Source organism: Cydia splendana, chromosome 23 (genome assembly GCF_910591565.1).
Source record: "Cydia splendana chromosome 23, ilCydSple1.2, whole genome shotgun sequence".
NCBI classification, from domain to species: domain Eukaryota; kingdom Metazoa; phylum Arthropoda; class Insecta; order Lepidoptera; family Tortricidae; genus Cydia; species Cydia splendana.
The window spans coordinates 1,017,405-1,040,702 of NC_085982.1; the positions used below are offsets into that span (position 1 = coordinate 1,017,405).

The 23,298-nt window shown below is 36.7% G+C and overlaps 1 protein-coding gene across 9 annotated transcripts in view; it reads left to right on the forward strand.

Annotated features, from left to right (window-relative positions):
* LOC134801938 (hemicentin-1) overlaps nt 1-23,298 on the forward strand; it is a 669,034-nt gene that overhangs the window by 516,431 nt on the left and 129,305 nt on the right. For all 9 annotated transcript variants that reach the window (XM_063774564.1, XM_063774565.1, XM_063774560.1 and 6 more), the window contains exon 5: nt 8,799-8,978. In XM_063774564.1, the coding sequence (XP_063630634.1) occupies nt 8,799-8,978 (180 nt within the window). The remainder of the gene's footprint in view (nt 1-8,798; nt 8,979-23,298) is intronic.

Consider the following 23,298-nt stretch of genomic DNA (forward strand, 5'->3'; position numbering starts at 1 on the left):
GTGAATTGGATCTCTAAGTCATATCCTGTGGAAATCGTTCAACAGTATCTCCAGAATCGCGCAAATGTCAAATTTGACAGGTTAGATCTTAAACGTATCGTTATCGTATCTTGGTGATGTCTAAAAGATGTTTAATAGATGTCTATATCAAAATCCGAATCGGGCCCCTTATCCCATGTTATGTGGGGTCGGCACAACATGTTTTTCTCTTCCATTCTCCTCTGTCTAAATACTGTCTGTCTGTTGCTAAAGATACGATATGGATCGGATATGTCAGTGTCAAAAGGGAAGAAACGAAAGCTGTCAGGAGGCTCTTTATTGTTTTGGGGTTCATTTTGTACTGAACAGAGAGAGAGAGAGAGAGAGAGAGAGAGAGAGAGAGAGAGATAGTGTGAGCTCGCAATTATGTATAAATAACAGTTATTATCTGTTAATTCACTATTTATTACAGATGAACAGTTATATTTTATTAATAAACAGTGAAGTGTCTATCCTCACCACAGTTTTGGCACCTTAGATTGGCGTACGACTGACAAGGCTGTCAGGAGGCCCCTTGTTATTGTTTTGGGGTTCATTTCGGATATTTTGACGCCGCGGGATAAGTTGTCTAACAATTTAAGAGGAGTAGGTAATTAAACATTTAAAAGATTACTGTGTTTAAAGGAAGTATGTATTTTGGAGTTTAATATAATTTAATAATTTAGCCTATATACGTCCCACTGCTGGGCACAGGCCTCCTCTGAAACACGAGAGGGATTAGTCTATAGTCCCCATGCTGGCCAAATGCGGGTTGAGAACTTCACATACACCTTTGAATTTCTTCGCGGATGTAAGCAGGTTTCCTCACGATGTTTTCCTTCACCGAAAAGCTAGTGGTAAATATGAAATGATCCGTACATAAGTTCTAAAAAACTCATTGGTACGAGTCAGGATTTGAACCCGCGACCTCTGAATTGAAAGTCAGACGTCAGATCCACTCGGCCACCACCGCTTTTTTTGTATTTTGGAGTAAAAACACAAAAATTACTATTCTAATTTAACAATTTGTAACGGTTAATCAAATCATATTTGTAATTCACCAGTAACGATGCGATATGACTTGAAACTCCGGGTAGCCGTTTAACAAGTTTAATGCTCTTACAGTAGATGTCGCTAGGCGCCTCCCTAAGGCACATATGAGTGATATCAAAGAGAATTTAGACTAGCGGAATATTGTCAAAGTAAATTATGTAGTCAGTACATTTACTGCCATCTTACGACACAAATGAATAACACTTTTAGAACGCCATTTGACTTTGATCCTTATTTTTTCACTGATATGTGTTAAATTTGTTAAATGACTAAAAGTATCGCGATCTGCTCGAGAGTAGGCCAAAGGTATAGCGCAATCGCTCGAAAAGATGGCGATACTTTTTGTTTTTTGAAAAAATAAGGATCAAAGTCAAAAGACGTTCTAAAAGTGTTAATCATTTGTGTCGAAAGATGGCAGTAAATATACTGACTAAATAATTTATTTTGTCATTATTCCTCTATTTCAAATTCTCTTTGGTGATATGGTTGAATAATATTCGCTGTCATCGAGTGAAGTCTCGATAGCTCAGTTGGCAGTGCGATGGGCTAGTGATGTCAATTCTTGACCAAAAGTGACAGTGATTTTTCCACTTCTCGTTTATTTTAACACATTCATTGCCACTAAGTTCTACGGTTTACGCTCGTAGCGCGTAGCCACGTCTTTGCCGTATGGAGCGCGTAGTGGCTACGAACAGTGTACAGTCCGATTCTTGGCGCTGAATGTGTTAAAGCTTTCTTGTATCGTTTGTGGACGTTTATGATTAATACGAAAACAAAATCAAATAATATCCAAAAACATATTTATTAGTCGAAAAGATTTTTTTCGTGATTAAAACTCAGGAATTAACGTTTTCCTTTCTTCTTTTTAACCGACTTCTGAATCCCAAAGGAGGAGGTTATCAATTCGGTTGTATGTTTTTTTTTTATGTTTAAAATGTTAATTCGTAGCAAGAAGCTTAAAAACAAATGTGAAACCTATTTACATTCGTAGCCAGCTACGCCAGCACCGTAGACGTGCTACGCCACGTAGCCAATAGAATTAAACATTATGCAGTGTTACAAATGTTAGTTTGAGATCACGTTTTGGCCGCATATGATGTTGGAAATTTAGTTAAGAATTTGGTACTGAAATTTTTTGGGACACTCTGAGAATTGTTTTAGAACAGTAGGTAAGTAAATAGGTTCTGTCCTACCCTGCATAACAATTGATTGTAACATTTACTGTAAACTTATCAAATGAAATGTAGGTTATTAAAAACGGGACCAATTTTAACAATAAAAGTTACACCGAAATATATGTACAGAGTGATTTCGGGGTAGTGGAGCAAGAGAACAAGACAACATACAGAATTTAGAAAAAAAAAGTTGCAAACGATTTGGTCACCCTCTACTCCATGTGAAGTCTTCTCGCATTGCATACAGCATAAGTCAAAAATCATAGGGTGACCATGATTACTTATAAAATAAATAAAAAGAGCTTTATTCCATTCCTTACATTACATATTACCGATGTCAATTACTACCTAATTTATTATGTCAAATTTTTTTTTCTTATTCTAATTAGATAGTTCAATTAAATTTATGTTTTATAAATTATTTATGTTACGTAATTATAATTTGATTAAATTGATATCTAATATCTAATGATTGATGATGATGATTACTTAGTGAAAGATAAACGGCCCCATTCGAATTTAAGATACGTCAGTTAATAGATCTAGAAACGATATGGATTAGATAATGTCAGTGTCAAATGTGACGTTTCATCAAACAAAAACGTCACTTTTGACACTGGCACATCTAATCCATATCGTTTCTAGATCTAGTAACTCACGTATCTTTAAGTTCGAATCAGGCAGTAGGTGAATAAAAAACCTACTTATTGTACATCGCACCGTTCCCGTTCTCTCTCATTACGGCAGGACTGACAGACAAACAAATATTTACTGCTAACGAGCTTCACTGTACACCTCCGTTTCTCTTGATATTGGTACAGTCGTCGAGAAAAATGCTTGGTTGGAGAATATTCCTGACACAGGATGTATTAACGTATACCTTGCATTATATTTCGTAATAATTAAAAAAATAAGGCATTACTTAATAAATAGAACGAGGCGTTACTTTGCGGAAATCCATATTAATTATTTTGCCCTAATTTTCATTTATTTTGCCCCTATGCCCCTTGATTGACTAGCACGTTACTATAATCAAAGAGAATAGATAGTATAGAGGGGTCCTGTCATAGTAAATTATGTAGTCACAGTAAATTTACTGCCATCTATCGACACACGACTACAACTCAAAATGAAAACGTATAAAACTATCGAAAAAAAAAATATATGGATAAATGATTTTATTATTTTTATATCATTTTGACCCATGTTCATTCACTGATACCTATGTGTTAAAATTGTATATAAAACGGTGTCGTCAACGCCATCTAGCCGACCATAGACCAAACGTGTGTGCGCCATCTATCCGAGAATGACTTTTTCTTGATTTCCGTGGCAGGTTTTTTTCTTAGACTTTATTCATCTTATACGGAGTTACATATGCTATAATTTTGCGAATTAGCAAAGTAATATTTTTTTGATTAGGGAATCAAACCTACCTTTTTGTGTCCTTCTGTCCGCGACTGTACCAATTGTCCGAGCCAATCGCCAATGCGCTGTGCTTAACATTATTACTTGATTGCAACCGAATTAAGAGCAGAGTTAAATCAGCTTCATAAGATTTATGCTGACTACTGACTGACCAGCCAGGCTAGCACATGATTGGCGCGATAGATAGACTACCCGTCCCTCTTTTATTAATATAGAAATAACGGGTAGTCTATCTCGCCGCGAGATACTTGGCCTACTGACTCGGTACCTACTTTATCTCTGTCACTAAAGGAACCGGCTGACTATCCGCGCCGTATCCAAGATCACCGCCTTCTGCATCTGACCCTTGATCCAACCACCTAGCGAGAGTCTCTCAAAATGTTGGTCGAGACTCTTCGCTATTAGACCGTTCACTGAAACGACTATCGGGACAATGATCGTCGAATCAACATCCCACATGGCGGTTATCTCGTGAGCCAAGTCTAGGTATTTACTGGACTTGTCCTTCTCGGCTTTCACGAGATTCTCATCATGGGGGAATATAGACATAAAAAATAATAACGCCGTTAATATTATAATTATTACCTATAGGAGAAGTTCACACAAGGCGCAGAATCATTTCGCCTTACTTTAAGTACTTTAGTAAAGATTAAGAGTTTCATAATAAATATATAATTATGTATAACTAGATACTCAGTTATACCCCTATTGTGATCATCATCAACAATAATTAACATTACAATAAAACACAAGCAAGATGAACAGCACAATTTACTGGAGTGTAATTTTAAACACGTATAATGTTATACATGAACGTTTTACTCGTATAATTACTTAAAGAACAACCCACGCAAAACAACCAAACTGTGCCTATTTTGCTTTACTAATTAGATATGGTTTTCATCTTATTTCGATACGATTTGATGAGTGCGCGCCGCTACACTAATCAGTGTGAGCCGCTGAAGTGAAGGTGTCGTTCGAAAGGACAACTGACTCCGTAGACAACATGCCAATCGCTAACGCTACGTAGCGAACGAAACGCAACTGTCACTGTCACACTAATATGGCAGAGTGATAGAGAGACACAAAGCGATTCGATGGCGAAGCTCGAGCGATTATCACCTTGGCTAGGCTGCCTGATGCGGCTTTGATATGGGTCTACTGCAGAGAGTCGAAATTTTGTTGTTTAACCTCTCTATCACTCTTGCATATTCGAGCGATAAAGAGGCGAAAATCGAAACTCAGCTATCCAAGTTTCGATTTTCGTGTTTCCCTATAGGCCCTTTGTAAATAAACAGCCTTGACGCATCAATGTCATATTTTATTGTCTGTGAAAACTTGTCAAAAAACAGTTTAAGGCAGAGTATGTATAAGTTACTCTATGGTTTACGATGGGTGCTAATGCTGCACTCTAGCGGCAGAACATTGCAGTAATAACAGGGGGCTGCGCGTGAGATGATGATACGACTCAAGGTCGCATCAAAATAAAAAACCATATCAAATTGATAAATTAGAATCAGCCTCCTGTATAAATTATATAGAGTTTCGGCAGATTAAATACTGTTAGAACAGAATATAATTACCTTACTAAAACATGGCCTACTAATTTAAATGTCTTAAGATAATTAACACAAAAAGTTTAATTAACTTTCAAACCCGGATAATAGAATTGGGTTGAACAAACTTTATTGAGCTTACTGTGGAACTAAATATGTATACATATACAAGTTGTATGGAACTTTACATGTACTGTAACTGAAGAAAAAAACAATTACCTCTAGAAACTATAAAGCTCAGGCTCCAATTTCACCACGGTGACAGGTGCGACAATTGTAAAACATCACTGTTGCTGACGTCACAGGCATCCATGGGCTACGGTTACCGCTTACCATCGGGCGGGCCGTATTCCTGTTTGCCACCATCATCATATTATTTAAAAAAACTTTATTATATCGGAAAAAACAGATATTTCTCTTGCTAAGTTTATGACAATTGTCACAAGAAACACTACAATTGTCACGAAATTCCGACATATAACTCATTTCCTGTCAAGATTCACCGACAATTCTACAAATATGTCGACTAGAATAAAATAATTCTTGTTTCACAACATAATTGTAATACATACAATTGTAGCAAAATGCCTGTCATGTTTGTAAGTATTTCTATAGAAAATATTTTATAAAATTGTAATAATAATATGTCACCTATCGCTTGACAATTGTCGCTCGACATATGTCACTGACAATTGTAGCCGTGGTGAAATTGGGGCCTGGTTTCCTAGGATAGCTGCCGTCATATAGCGGTCGTCTCCTACAAAATACTACTCCACCCATATTTAGCCGTATTATTTTGTATGGAGACGGCCGCTATATGACGGCACCACTATCCTAGGAAAAGAGAGCTTTCACAGTACTTAAGAAATTGTTAAGTAGGTAATATTTAATTTAAGACAATATGAGTAAGTGTCGCTGCTGGATAAGAGTGGTTTACCTTCACATTGGGGCCTGTATACACATTGATTAGTGTTTATTGCGAGTTCATAATGAATGAATGAAAGAATGAATGAATGAATGAATGATTTTATTCGCTTGAATACATACATATACATATACAGCGCATGCACTACTTACACACACACATACATTTGCTACTTGCCTATATCTTTAGGTATTTAAATAAAAGTAAACAAAATCTACCCTCAAATGGCTCCGTCAGTTGAGGGTAGGTGAAAACATTACACGATCAAATAATGTAGGTTAAAGTCAGGTCGTTCAGTGACTGATCCACGCGGTTTTGTAATTGGTCGGTTAACCAATAAATGTTATAACTACCCGAAAATTTACAAATTGCATTTAGTGGCAAATGTATGAACTCGCATATTTAATGTGTAAACAGGCCCCAATATGGAGGCCAGCCTCACTTTAAAAATACTTCATCAAAATGTTGAACCGAACGTAATTAATACCTAATTCGAATTATTGAAGCCTAATTAGTATTTAAATTAGGCTCATTATTACATTTGCTGTAATTAAAGGTACTTTTGACTATTAATTTTGTTAAATAGGCACTCCAATTACGCACTAATAATCTAATGATTAAGGACGTAGACTAATTGACTTTTTATGATAATATAGAAAATAATAGCAATAATAAACTGAAATAGATGTCATTTTTTACAAAAGAAAAAGTGACCAAGGCCTCCAGTGCCCAGGGCTTGGATTGAACCCAGTAAACTCCCTAGATGTCTAGACCACTCGGCCATCCGGACCACAGCGGCATGGGTTGAATTTTTTAAGTATATGCAATCTCTTATGGGCTTACGGCGTCATTTTTATACACCGTGTTTTTATTGAATTCCGTTAACTTCGGGGTATAGTTAAGTACGTTTATAAGAACTAAATGGCATAGTTAATTTTCAAAAAAAAAATTTTTTTTTGTTTTCTTTTTTGTTTTTTTTTTTGTTTAAAAAGTAATTAAATGTAGCATATAGCGTTGTTGTAACACGGGCATTACATTTAACTCAACCAAACAATTGAAATCTGTGACATATCAATGTCATTTCGTACATCAATCGACCGAGATTGTACTTAAGTTTAGTAGCAAATGTATGAACTCATTCTAAACACTAATCAATATGTAAGCCGGCCCTAAGGCAAGTGTACACGCTTGTAGAGGCCTTATAGTAAAAAAATAAATTATGGATTATCTCCGAAATGGACTTAATTAGAACATCGGTGTCTTTGAGAAAGTTACTTGATTTAAGCTCAGGGATGCACCCTTTAAATTAACGGAAATCAAAAAAACACGGTGTATAGTAGTATTTCTGCTAGAAATAACAAAAATTAAGATATTTTCATAAACTGTTTAGACGACAACGGTTTCACTCACTTGAATTTTTAGTCGCTATTGGCGACATGTTCGGGCCCTTCGGGGGTCCTTCCTCAGGCTCGAGCCTAGTATGAGTAATAGTGACTAAAAATTCAAGTGAGTGAAACCGTTGTCGTCTAAACAGTTTTAAAATATGTCTCACGAAAGTTTAATTTCGAATATTATCATAAAACAGGTAATCCTATGTGTCCTAGAAATATACCTCTAGTTTGGCAATCAGGTGTCTGTGTGTATGTAAACACATATGCTCACCATAATTCCAGTACATTAGTGTTGCTAATAAATCTGGATCTGTTGTTTGTGCCTGGATTTATGCTCGGAGCCTAACCGCGGCTAACACTAATATATCGCTCGGCTGTCAATTTGACTGTGAGGTATATGCTGTCAAATCGTTTGTGATCAACCTTATATTTAGGCTTTGTTAATATTTAAAAAGCTGTCAATTAGATTTAAATAATAAACAAGTAACCGTCAAAAAAATTCTTTGATAGACACTTCTTTGCCGACTGTACTTTCTCTCCTTTGCATGTCTATCAAGTACTTCTCGACACCTTTTAAATGAGCCTAAACTCAATGTGTTTATGTTTTTCCATCGAAGAGTTCCTTTGGCTACCTTCCGACTGCAATATCAGATCAGTTCCATGTTAGAATATTATTGCATTGTCATTGGAAATATGGAAGTATGCGAAATTTTAGCTCAATCAGACACCCGGAAGTGGTTCAAATTTTAGTTACAAGATTTGAAGCACCATATATACAAAGAGATATAAGTATATACGCAGTGAAGCTAAATAAAAGTGTGTAAAAATAGATACCTGTTTAATAATAGGTTCCTAGTAAAAATTATGTCACATTTTTTTTTACTGTAGTTTGTACGCAATTTTTTACTATATCGTTTATTTCACATAATAATATAACAGTTTTTAATATTCTAAAAAAATTATAATAATATTAAATCATTTTACAATCAATTTTTCAATAGTTAGAATTGAAAATATTGCATTCAAAACCTCAATTTCCAATAAAAAAAAGATAATTAAAATTATTGATTAGTTACTTTTTGAAGTTATCAAAATAAATATGTACTTACTCAAAAATTATGTAAAAAATTGTAAATTTTTCTTACTTAGTATTCGATTCCACGAAACATGGCAACGATTTACTGTATGATTCTCAGTACACAGAAAATTTTTCTGATTTTAAATATCTAACTCCAATTTCCTTTGTCCACAGTAAAACCAAAAACAGTAGAGCTACTGGCCATCGACGGTACCAACTCCACCACCATACAAGACGGTACCACCTTGGGACCACTCGTGATCTACAAGCAGATCACCGTAGCCTGTCTCGTGAAGGAGGGGAAACCCCAGCCTAAAGTGACGTGGTACTTTAATGGGAAGGAGAGGACGGATGGTAAGTGATTTTATATTTTATATTTAGGTGAAAGGGCACTGATTTGAATGGGGTACTTTTAGGACTATGTTGAGATGGTAAGTAAATGAAAGAGCCGTTTTAAGACTTCATTTGTAGGTAAATAGATTCCGATTTGACCCGCCAGTCATCAAATGCGATTTTTTTCTAACACTAACTTAAGTATACGAATTAGGACGACTACAATAAATGTCAGCATCTCGACTCATATTAGCTTAATTGAAGGAAGTTTTCAAACACGGTGCCCCTTTGGGACCACTTGTGATCCCTTACGATCTACATGGGACCACTTGTGGCCACTTTGGGACCACTTGTGATCTACAAGCAGATCACCGTAGCCTGTCTGGTGAAGGAAGGGAAAGCCCACCCTAAAGTGACGTGGTAATTGAAGACAGGAGTGACGGTAAGTGATTATGCACTTTATTTGGCTGGCTAGGTGCAGATTTGATTGGGATATTTTTGGAACTACGTTGAGATGGTTAGTCATTGTGAATGAGACATTTTGGAACTTCATTTGTTAAAAATGGATTCAGATTTGACCCGTTAATCGTCAATTATTGTCACTCGCGATTACAATTTTTAACCACACTTAATCTAAAAGTGGGCAACTTAAAAGCGTAAAACTTTACGAAATGGTAATCTATAAGTAGGTATGACTGGCATATTTGCTAAAGTGCATACCAGTACATACATGCCACCAATTATAATGTGTTGTACTGTAAAATCTGTCATATAAATGCATGTTCACAAAACCGTGTTGCAGATAAATAATATTAAAACCACTATCCAATTTCACTAAAATCCTCAGATACAAGCAGCAACACTCTTAACTGTCCATTGATGGACCTTATTACAAAAGGCATAAGATCTATCGATGGACAGTTATCAGGCACGCTGATATTCACGCAGTATTTGCAACATTGCAACCTATCCCATAATATTAAATACCAAAACAAATTCCATACCGTATCGTTTCGATTCAGTCGGTACAGATGACGTATAATAACATCACTATATATTTTATAAATCGTTGTAATTTGAATCTTTTGTCATTGGGAATAGAGTTTATATTTGTGTACGTTTAAAGGGGAGTTTATGTTTTTGTGTTTTTGATGCGATTAGTTAAAATTAAGGCCCCTGTGTCTACATTGTTTAGTCTGAATCCTGTGGGATTACATTTTATTGGATCGTGCTTATTTATGTACAGTCATGGACGTTAATTGTTAAGATATATGGTTTACTTTACATTGGACATTTCATACCGTTAGTATTGACAAAGAGAATTTGAAATAGAGAGTTACTGTCATGGTCAATTATGAAGCTACAGTATATTTACTGCCATCTTTCGACAGAAGATTAAAACTGTTAGAGCGCCATTTGACTTTGATTATTATTATTTCGCTGATATGTGTTAACTTGTTAGATATTAATATTAACGCCATCTACTCGAGAGTAGGCTGAAGATTATGGCGCCATCGCTCGAAAAGATTGCACCATACCTTTGGCCTAGTGTGGAGTAGATGGCGTTAATATTTAACAAGTTAACCCATATCAGTGAAAGAATAAGGATCAAAGTCAAATGGCGTTCTAACAGTTTTAATCTTCTGTCGAAAGATGGCAGTAAATTTACAGTGGCTACATAATTTACTTTGAGAATCCGCCTCTATACACTCTATTCTCTTTGGTATTGACAATTATTTCTGTGACTGTACGTGATGGATACCGTTTGAAAGGTAGCATGGCGGAGATGTTAACCGTTTTTTGCTAAAGTACCGGTATATTTAAATACGTTTTATTATGAAGTCATGTTAAACACCCAACAATCCTAACATGAAACAAGATTACAAGTAATTCAGCCATCTTAATGCGTAACTGCACAAAGGCGATATATAAACGGCAATATTCATAGGCACTCGGTATCCTGAGATATACGCCGTACGCGACCGGCATACAGCCGGATAATTGGAAGTAATATCGTATCCAGGTTTTAGTTACCCAATTTCGTGGTAGATGTCGCTGTTCATTCTGCTGCCTCGCGCTGTTAAGAAATTTTACAGTTTAATGTAAAATCAAAGAAATTCTTAATGATTCGGTCAAATTGTGTTTTATGTAAAACTAATTATAAATAGCCGACCAGCATTCAATGAATGTAGTATGATACCCTTTTGGTATGGTGGTTTACGCACACTAGTGTCCCATCCCCATCGCCAAAAAAATGAATAGGTATAATCTTTTATGTTAAGAATTAAATAGGAATCATTTCTTTCATTGACACTTTTTAGGGTTCCGTACCCAAAAGGTAAAACGGGACCCTATTACTAAGACTTCGCTGTCCGTCCGTCCGTCCGTCTGTCTGTCACCAGGCTGTATCTCACGAACCGTGATAGCTAGACAGTTGAAATTTTCACAGATGATGTATTTCTGTTGCCGCTATATCAACAAATACTAAAAACAGAATAAAATAAAGATTTAAACGGGGCTCCCATACAACAAACGTGATTTTTGACCAAAGTTAAGCAACGTCGGGCGTGGTCAGTACTTGGATGGGTGACCGTTTTTTTTTGCATTTTTTTCCCGTTTTTTTTATTATGGTACGGAACCCTTCGTGCGCGAGTCCGACTCGCACTTGCCCGGTTTTTGCTATATTGTATACTTTCCCCAAAAAATAAAAAAACTGTCAACCGGGACATATTTCATGCTAAAAGGGGGGGTTGCGTCAGGGGGAAGGGATGGGACACTAGTGTGCGTAAAGCACCATACCCAAAGGTATCATACTACATTCCTTGAATGCTGGATATTATTTGTTTGTCTTCCCCATACATTAGAATATTAGAATATAACTTGACCGAAATCATATGTATATCTTCATCAGCCTATTAGCTATATGACGTCCCACTCCTAGGATTACTCCTATTATAGGAGTTAGGATTTAGGGTTATTCCTACTAACTCTTTTTATTGCACTTCACTCATAATTTTGCAACTCATGCAAGTTTTCTCATGATGTTTTCCTTCGTCGAAAATCAAATGGTATTCATAGATACGTCCCGAAATTTCTATGGTTTGAACCCACAGTAAAGTTACTCAGCCTCAGTTTTAAATGCCATACACCGTATTATACTATTCGGCTACTAATTACCAGCGCATAGATTTTCCATAAACCTACCTAGTAAATAAAAATAAAATAAAATAAAAATAGCCTTTATTTCTACTATTAGTTAGGTACTACCTTACAATAACTTGACTTACAACCTACCTAGTATATAGATCTAATATTTATATGATATACCTGTATAATATTTATATATTTTGCGGATATTTCGCTGCGCCTCAGGACGCAAAGCTATCATTCTTAGCTCAAAGACATCACGATCTGAGTACAGTCGCTCGCATTAGGTACTACTTTAGCCGAAGAGAAAATGTGAAATTGCAATTGAATGTTCATTTTTGTTAAATAAATATTTATTTCTTTCTATTCGGTTATCTATTATCTATTGTGCATATTAGGTGTTTTTGTATATTAATATATTTCGGAGATCTTGGAAACGATTTCGATAAAATTTGCTATATGGGGGTTTTCGGGGTCAAAAATCAATGTAGCTAGGTCTTATCTCTGGAAAAACGCACTTTTTTTAATTTTTAATTGTTTTCCGAGCAAATCTCGGTCTCCGAGTGACAAGCTAAACGTCGATGCGTTTGTTTATTGTCGATATATTGGCTCATATGTTACATATGAAATCTTTTCCACCCCTGACGGAAAAAGATCATTTGTTAAGGTGTCATTTTGACTTGCGTGGGTATTTGTAAAAAAGGAATAAAACATAAATTAATTAATTGCTTGTTTAGCCTTGTAACGTGTTATGATTAAGAGATTTTGGCTTTAATTCGGCAACAATTAATCACTTACATACTAAACATTTTGGACAAAATATTATAACTTATTTTTAATAGCATATCATTTTCTAGCCGAGTGTACGTATCGTGTAATATTCATGGGTTTTCGTCAGCCGCATTTGGTATGCGGGCGGCGTGCACGTGATAAATTATGGTATCGGCCCGGTTATACGGAAAATGATAACCGATTGTACAATGTCAGGTACCTATTGAAAGCTAGCTGGCGCGGTTTCACTGAGCGGGTTTACGAAAAATAGGTATAATGAGCAACGCGCAACGCGCAACGCGGACGACGACGGATTTTACCTAAAATGGTACCCGCGTCAGGCGTGGCTCACTCCGCGATTTCGTCGCTTTGCTACAGGTAGCTAAAAGTACATCCGTTCCACGCCAATTTTGGTGGCTAGCCATAAGCCGCGCGTGGCGCTGTCAGCGTCCTGATCGTAACAGACGCGTTTTGTTAGAGAGTGAGTCTTCTGTACCTAGTACCTATACCTACTATTATTTATTCTGTATGCCCGCGTGCGTGCGCCCGCCCCGTGCACCCGTGCCAGCTGCATGCTGCAGCAGCTAGCGGATGCCCTAAAAAGGCATTTATAACACTTTGAACCATTCGTGACCACAGCTGGTGTAACCCAGCTGAAACGTCGAATAAGGTAAAAATAATGAAATTATATCTCGTTAGACGCGTTCTAGTCACTACAAATGTCTACTTACAGTCAACGGTAAAAATATGGGTGTACAAATCATTTCAAAAATATGTCCCATAACTCTTATGTCAGTGAATTAAGAACTATGGGACATATTTTTGAGTAAGTTGTCTACACCCATATTTTTACCGTTGACTGTATAACGGATTATCCGGTTCAAAGAAGTACTGCTTGCAAGTCGGTCTAGACAAGATAAAAATTTTTAGATAGGTAAAAAACGCCAGTAAAAACATAAATTATTTACCTATGGCTTTGAGTATTTCGTAACTGGAGACGCCTTGGCTGTCATTTTCAGTACAAAATAGTCTGCCGATTTTTGCGGGGGAGGGTCGCGTCAAATGTACGGCTATTTGTAAGTAAAGTACAAGTAGCCATGTCAGATTACGTCAGTCCATACAAAAGTTTGCACAATTGTGCAAGGTTTTCGGCAGAGAGGTAAGCTCTTAAAGGCGAATCCGGTTATTAAATGCTTAGAGAGACCTATGGAAATAGAGAGTATTCGTTGCTAAGTTATTTCTACAAATAAAATAGATGAAGTAGAATTTCTAGCAACGTTAACTAGTACCTACTCCAGTCATAATCGATACTATCGACCAGCCCCGGCTTCGCACGGGTTAACAAAATTATACACCTAAACCTTCCTTTCCCTTCCCTTTTCATGCGGTTACACCTATTGATAGGTGAAAACTGCATGAAAATCCGTTCAGTAGTTTTTGAGTTTTTTGCGAACAAACACACAAACAGACAGACGCGGCGGGGGACTTCGTTTTATAAGGTGTAGTGATTAATGATACTTTACATCTTAAAGTAAGAGCGTGTTGTATTGTGTTGTTGTATTGTATTGTTGTTGTGTGTTGTTGTGTTATTGTGTAATTGCTAAAGCAGCAGTTCAGGTCGTGTGACAAGGAAATAACTAATTAGACATGCAAAATAATATTTTAAACTTTCGCGTTTTGAACACATATTAACTCACATTTATAGACGGGTCTAACGCGAATTTTATTCAATTACCTTGATTTACCGACGTTTCGACACAGGTTTCACTGGTCGTGGTCGCGGCTGACTGATGTCCCAGCAAAATGTCAAAACAGAGATTTGTGCAACTACCCAACGAAAAGTGTATGGAAAACACATGCTGCTGCGACACAACATGGCAAATGTGTAACATGTGTGGCAACATGTGCTGGGACATCAGTCAGCCGCGACCACGACCAGTGAAACGTGTGTCGAAACGTCGGTTAATAAAGGTAATTGAATAAAATTCGCGTTAGACCCGTCTATAAATGTGAGTTAATATGTAGACATGCAAAAGTGCAAATGTATATCTTCCTTTGTTCCCGCATTCCTTCGGACCATAATTTATTCAATTTAACTGGCCAGTAGACAAAAAAAAAGAAAACCTAACTTAACTATACTTTCTCGACACATATTAAGCGTAAGTGCTTGAGACATACCACTCACTTAAGCGTTTTCTAATCTAAAATATCTTCTTAATAAATTATTCTACCGTGACCTTTCCTATGCACCGAATGCATCACACACTCCATTAAAATTTCGACCTTAAGCACTTATTATAAGCTCCAATTTCCGATAACCAATCAAACTAGCACCTTAAAATTTCATTGTTGAAAAGGAAGATTCAATTTTCAATCGAATTTCCACTCATTGCTGCTGTAATACGATTCATTCTTGACTGTAAGTGTTATTTAAGATTTCCTCTTCAACTTGTATCATTGAAAATTGGACTTTACTTGAAGGGGTTAGAGTTGAGTGTCGTTTGGGGTATGTTAAGATTTGGTTAATATATTCTACAGGCGTTTGCCAGTTATCTAGAATTGCACCTATGAATTGCTGAGGAGGTCCGGTTGGATTTGGTTGGGTATTAGTATTGCTTACTGACGAAAGGTTTAACCGATCCGGAATAGAAGCACCGTTTTTATTAGGGTTCCGTAGCCAAATGGCAAAAAACGGAACCCTTATGGATTCGTCATGTCTGTCTGTATGTCTGTCTGTCTGTCTGTCTGTCTGTCTGTCCTGACGTATGTCACAGCCACTTTTTTCCGAAACTATAAGAACTATAATGTTGAAACTTGGTAAGCAGATGTATTCTGTGAACCGCATTAACAATTTCACACAAAAATAGAAAAAAAAAATTGAGGGTTCCCCATACTTAGAACTGAAACTCATATTTTTTTTCATCAAACCCATACCTGTGGGGTATCTATGGATAGGTCTTCAAAAATGATATTGAGGTTTCTAATATTTTTTTTTTCTAAACTGAATAGTTTGCGCGAGAGACACTTCCAAAGTGGTAAAATGTGTAACTTCAAAACCTCCGCCCCTGTAACTTCAAAAATAAGAGAATGATAAAACTAAAAAAAATATATGATGTACACATTACCATGCAAACTTCCACCGAAAATTGGTTTGAATGAGATCTAGTAAGTACCAGTTTTTTTTTATAATACGTCATAAATCGTAAACCGCAATTTTATTATGTTACTTGCTGCTACGGAACCCTTCATGGGCGAATCCGACTCGCACTTGGCCGCTTTTTTTGACTACTTTAAACTAAGAGGGCTAACAGAGTTGTTGTTTTCATATTTAATTTTTACACGTTTTAGGTAAACCCCTTTTTTTTCTTCCTCGCGTTGTCCCGGTTTTTTGCAGACAATATTTGATACGTTGAGGTTTCAGCAAAAGCGATATCAGTTTCTAACACAATTATGAAACTACACGAATAACTACGAAATTAACAACATTGAATTAAAAATAAATTCCAAACTATGCACCTGGCAATAACAAAATTAACCAAACTTTGCGACAACCCTACCCGCAAAATTTAAAAACAAACTTTGGCACTCACAAATAGCGTTCAAAATTGCTCATTACTTGTAACTCGATCAAACTTTAAAATCACAATTCTAAAACAGTCTAAAACCGACCTTATTTACAAAGCAACACGTTTTAAAATACTTTCGAATCTTACTTAAAACCATCAAACGCTTCGCTAGCCCTCAGGTAAATCTCAACTTTATGTTGTATAGTATAGAGTTGAAAATGGATTGGCAGTTAAGCTAGGGTTGTCACTACGCATCGTCGGTTTCATGCATTCGAAGCGCAGTGCCCTGGAATGGCGGGGAACAGTCGAAACTAATTTATTATGTGGACGGTAGTATTTGTTGGGCGTGTTTCCATTATCACACGGTTGACTACCTGAGTGATACGGTTTGACGTAGGTACGATTTTTCTATGAAATAAATCTTTTAAGCGGTATGCATTTTAAATAAGTTAAAAGCGACAGAATTAAGCTACAAATACAACCTGTTTTTAGGCTATATTAATTTTATCTAATCGGGAACAAAGCTTAAGTACCTATTGTAGGCAAAATTATGTAATGTACACATATACTCGTATCTTTCTAAAACGCCGGCTCGATTCCGGCCTTGGCCACCGGTGGACTTGGTCACTTTTTTTATGTAGTATATGACATATATTATTTTTCAGTTTATAATCTTTTCTTTCTTTGTTAGTAAAAGAAAGAGGTATGGGAGAGGCTCTTCAAGACGCGGGTTATTCAGGCTTCCCAAGGGTCGCTAACGCATTAAGTGGCTCTTCCGATGTTGCTTATGTCCATGGGCGACGGTGACCGCTTCCCATCAGGCGGCTCTTCTGCTCTTTTGCTGATTATCCCATAAAAATAAAAATGCCACACCCGCAACACAGGGCTTTCTTGGTAGCTCTTCCCAAATATGTGAAATCTTGATACCTATGTACCTTCGTAATCCGTCAAATGAAGCAATGGAAACACACCAACTCTACAAAAATACCGTGTGCGGGTGAAATATGTCCACACGGAACCACTTTCGGTACCGGACTTTATTAATTACGTTACCTGCCAACCCTAGCACGACAGAGACATATTCGAACTATAAAAATCTAATCTTGTTTTAATATTCTACCACGCATAACTCACACTTCATTGTCAATCTCACATCATCTTCTTGGTGTTGTCACGGATTTCCCTGGGGTCCGCTTGGCAACTAGTCCCAAGAATTAGCGTCGGCACTAGTTTTCATGAAACCGACTGCCATCTGATCTTTCAGCCCAGAGAATAGACTAGCGGCGCGATTCAGGAAATGAATTAGAGATTCACTAGATATGAAATAGTAAAGATATGTTACGTTCCACGGCAAAAGGTATCTTATGGCGGCTGGCACTTACGCTATTATTAACGCCGCTCCAATATTCACCCGGGGCAATGGTACCTTTTGCCGTGGAACGTCACATATCTTTACTATTTCATATCTAGTGAATCTCTAATTCATTTCCCGAATCGCGCCGTAGGCCTTATTCGGATTAGTCTGGTTTCTCACGATTTTTTCCTTCGCCGAAAAGCGACTGGTAAATACAAATGATACGAGTATTATATCGTACCATCGCCCACACTGTTAACTGACAGTTCGTAAACCTTATTACAAAAGCCATTAGGTCCACCAATGGACAGTTAAGAGTGTTGCTGTTTGTACATAAGCTCCAAAAAACGAATTGGTACGAGCCTGAATTGGTTTGAACTTGCACGCCCTTATCGCTATGCTACCAACGCTTCAAGATTTTAATCTCGCTCGTGCCACAGAATAAATAATAGTACTAGGTACCTGCAGAAGACTCACTCTCTAACAAAACGCGTCTGTTACGATTAGCACAGATATGGCCGCTAGGTGGCGACAGCGCCACGCGCGGCTTATGGCTTTCCCCAAAATTGGTGTGGAACGGATGTACTTTTAGCTACCTGTAGCAAAGCGACGAAATCGCGGAGTGAACCACGCCTGCTCGTGCTTAAAGGGGCCTACTGATTACCAGTCTGCCGGACGATATCGGCCTGTCAGTTAAACGCAAAATTTGACAGCTCCGAACAACTGACTGATATCATCCGGCGAACTGGGAATCTGTGGGCCCCTTAAATGCCAGATTCACTGCGAGGGGCCAATGACAAAATAAATAGTAACTATAGCATAATATTCATAATAATATTAAGTCGTGTTTCGATTTTCAAAGTCCGAGTAGGCCTTTCTAGTAGTTTTAATTTTTTTTCCGTCCTTATTTGTTTTGAAAGGGATTTGAGAATTAATTCGCCTGACGTTGCTTTGGTGCGTATTGAAGCTTTATATAAAAATAAAGGAAGGAAATTTTTACCTAGTATTTGGTTTGTTATTATGCCTACGTATTTTGTTGACATTTACTGTTTCATGACAGTTTTATGTATCAAAAACGCATAGCCAATCAAAGATTGCATATTCTAAAGAATTTAGGACAGGTATCGCCGTGGCTGGTTTAGCGGTCAGGACGTTAGCCGCGGGTTCGAATCCGGCCTCGACCACCGGAGGGCTTGGACACTTTCTTAATTAGGCACCTATATAACATCCATTTTAGTTTAATAGTTTGATGGATTTTAGCAAATGTCGCATAGGCTTTCACGTTTATGTAATCAGTGGATTTAAGTACATTTAATTTGAATTAGGTAGTAGGTAGTACCTTTGTTCTAATGTTTTCATTGTCATTTGAAAGTATATAAAACTGAATTCATTTATTGATTAGGTATTCTATATTCCAATTAAATAATAGTTTATGTTTGCCAGTCTACATTTCTCCCTCAATTTATAAATCGAAGCTCCAAATAAATCGGTTTGATTAAAAAGTCCCAGCAAATGAAATCCTCCACATGAGTTTGACATATCCATAATTAAATCACCTTTAAAAACCTGTCAACTCTCCGATGAATCAAATAAGCTGTAAAAAGTTTGGGGATGTCTGCCGCGGCCCGTGCGACCGCGTGATTGGTCGGCTTCCGAAACAATGAATGATTGAGCGGGCGGCACTCAAAGTTTTTTAGGTACGTTATCATTTTAATGGTTTTGATTTATTCATATCTAGTTCGAAGTGTACAAATAGAATTTGAAACGAATAAATAAATGCGGCTGAACGTTCTGCTACAGTTTTGTTTCAATGTTTTTATTTTTCCTTTACATTTAAATTAATTTTGTATTTATTTATATCCCTAAAAACAAACAGTTACTTTCCTTTTTTTTATAATACATACATGTAAAAAAATTAGGATTTCAACTAATAGTATAATGGGAAATTCAATAAAGTGAACTATTTTTCTCCCTATTACTTAAAAAATTAACTAATCACATTAAATAATGAGATTATTTCTGAAAATATTTGTCCATATATCAAATACAAATAACCATATAAGATAAAGATAAAATTTATTAATTTAAACTTTTGCTACTTTTGAGTTTTACAATATATTTTTAAATACTAAACATATTTTTATCCCTCATTCTACAACATACTTGCACAAAAAACGTTATCAATTCATAGTTTTCCTCTCTGTAAAAATACACGCATAGTTGCAACTTGTTAGGCCGGTCACTGTCTAGATTTACTGACAATGCTGACGCGGACCTGCCCACAGTTTGAAAACCCTTAGCTCGGCAACGTGCCCACAGTTTCGAAACCCTTAGCTCGACAAACAAGATGCGTGTCTATCACTGTCATCGATTCCATGCTGGTCGATTGTTTCAATCATTTAGACCGATTTTTATTGTATTTTTCGTTTTTTTAGGGTTCCGTACCCAAAGCGTGACCCTCTATTACTAAGACTCCAATGTGCGTCTGTCCGTCTGTCTGTCACCAGGCTGTATCTCATGAACCGTGATAGCAGTAGAAATTTTCACAGACGATGTATTTCTGTTACCGTTGGAACAACAAATACTAACAAGTACGCAACCCTCGGTAGGCGAGTCCGACTCGCACTTGTCCGGTTTTTTTCGTCATATTTCGATAAATTTTTGTGAATAGATAGAGTTCCCTGTTCTGTACGCAATTTTCGTAACTTAACGAAAAGTTACTTACATTTCTTTCGTATCAATTATTTTTTTGTCATTTAATATAACTTAAAACAAAATACTTTATACCGGTAAAACATGTTTATAGCGGTAAAATATTTTTTAACTAATTTTATGGAGGAAAAAAAAACCTTGGTCTAACAGTAGAGGAGCCAACACAAATATGAGCTAACAAAATACTTAAAGAATTGTATTTTTTTTTTCATATCACAGTTAATAGAAACAACAGGCACCTATGGGCTTTTATTTTTTTATCCATCTAAAAAATCTGCTAGCCTTCTCCAAACCAATTATATTTCCACGAACTAGTTCTATTCTTTTTTTATATCCTACATACCTGAAAAGTAAACTGGAAAAACATTCGACTGCCGAATATCTGATAGGCGAAACTTTTTTTGTATGAATGGGAGATTTCTGCCGTGCTGTGACAAAACAATGTATCTCTAAAATCGCTATTTTGCAAAAACATGTAAAGTTTTTTTCTATGTTTAGAGATTAATTGTTAGTACTTTATATAAACAAAAATTTGTTATATGTTAAAGAAATAACAGGTTACAAACTAATAAACTCACTTTGATTACGAACTATCCAGGATTTTTTTTTACACTTTACACAAATTGGACTTATCAGGAAAGGTCTTAAATAGTCCTAAACGAACGTGACAACTTGAAAGTTTAATACAGTAAAGTGAAATAAGATGCATTTTATACCATGATTGCAACAAGCGCATTTCCATTTCTCATGCTCGTAAAATTCGTTTTTAGTGTAGACTGCATAAAATGGATTTTTATTTTCTAGTGCGTAAAAGTAAAAACTTCTTTTAATGTGCTATTGCCTTACTAAAAGGCTGTCGCCTTGTGGATCGGACCGATAAATTTCCTCGAATAAAATAGCTTGTTTTATTGACGGAAATAAGTATTTTATAGTTTGACGCGAATATATAATATTATGTAGGTCTGTAGCATCATTGCTTCCTGACGTATGAAGCGATTATTCTGATATGACTGCGGCTTTTTTATCAAAATTCTTATTATTCTCTTTGCTTTGCAGCTCTGCCTTGTTTGCTGAAAATATGTTGTTTTTAGGGTTCCGTATCTCAAAAGGAAAAACGGAACCCTTATAGGACCACTCGTGCGTCTGTCTGTCTGTCCGTCTGTCACAGCCTATTTTCTCGGAAACTACTGGACCAATTAAGTTGAAATTTGGTACCCACATGTAAATTAGTGACCCAAAGATGGACATGTTTTTTTTTATAATTTTGAAATAATTAAGTTCGAAGTTATTTAAGAGTCCGACTCGCACTTGGCCGGTGATTTTTATTTTAATTTATAATTCGCCTTTATTTTCTAAACTTTATGAGTTTTGTAAACTCAGCAAAACTCTCTTCGTTTTTCTTTTCTAAAACCGTCAAAATGAGGGATAGAGAAAATAATTTAATGGCTTCTTAGATTTGACAGACGTTTGTGAATAACGTCAACAGTAGTTAGACGTGTCTCATTGGACGATTTTTTTTCTTAGAGCTCAAAAACACTGAATTAGAACATACATGGTTTTGCCAAAGCCTGGCCAATTCAACTGTGATGGCTCAGAGATTCTCCCGTGTAAACATTGTCGAAATATTCCTGTCGTAATTGAAAAACGTTAGGTAAACTTTTGATTTTAGATTTCTGTGGTTGGAAACGTTTATTTTACTGTGATTTTACTAAAACATGAATGAAATACGAGCGCTATAGTTCAGAAAATTGTAATATAATAAAGTATAATAGAAATCTGTACCCCTATTGTAAACTATATTCGATTTTGTATGGGATTTTGAGTTTCCAAAACGTCCCGCTTGCGCGCTGTTTAATATCCCATACAAAATGAAACTTAACGCAAACGCGTACGTCACGTCACTTTATCAAATTTTAGACTACTTAGGGGTTCTGGCCTAAGAGGCATTGCTGAATTTAAAATAGATTGTTTTACAAGGCGAAAAAAAATGGTTTATCTCGTCGTGTTAAATAAATGAATATCCGAGCAAGCGGAATATTCCAAAGGTGCGCCACGAGCGTACCGTAAAATGGGGTGAGTTGGGTGAAATTTGACTTTCAAACCTCGATAAAATTTTATTTTTACATGTGAAAACTGAATGGTGTATATAATAAGTGGTTCGGACGTTTGTATTTTAGTTTGTATTTTGGGTAGTTCCATTTCGTAACTTTGACGATAAAGACGAAAACCCACCTCACCCCGTAGTGTCTCGTATTTGGGGTGAGAGGACTTTTCATACAAAGGTGATTTTGGAAGATTGTTTGATCGATTTTTTTTATTATGCTACGGGTAGGCGGTGAGAATAAATAAAACTGTAGTTTTCAAAATAACGAACTAAATTTATTCTCCCTTAACTTCCGCCGCAAGCACACGATTACGTCGTAGGGTAGGGTACGTTCTAGGCCGGTACTGATTTTGCTCCGAGGACAGTTCCACCACGCAAGTACTCCCCTGAAGCTGCCGGAGCCACTGCGGGTTAGGAGACGGACGAGCTGAGGGACGTCAGCTGGGGCCGCTCAGGAACTGCCGGAGGTCTTCACGGCTACGGTCTTAGCCGTAACTAGGCTCCCCAAAGGGGATTTAAAACACTAAAAAATGATTCCATTTGCACTAAATGAGTGCAGGAACGGAATGAATAAATACAATCGAACAAATTAATTCTCGCCGGGCACGACAGACGTCGCTGCGCGAGGCAAGCGAGCGTGCGCCGGCGACGAAAGCTAGATCTGTCCTCACTATGATCGACTCGCGC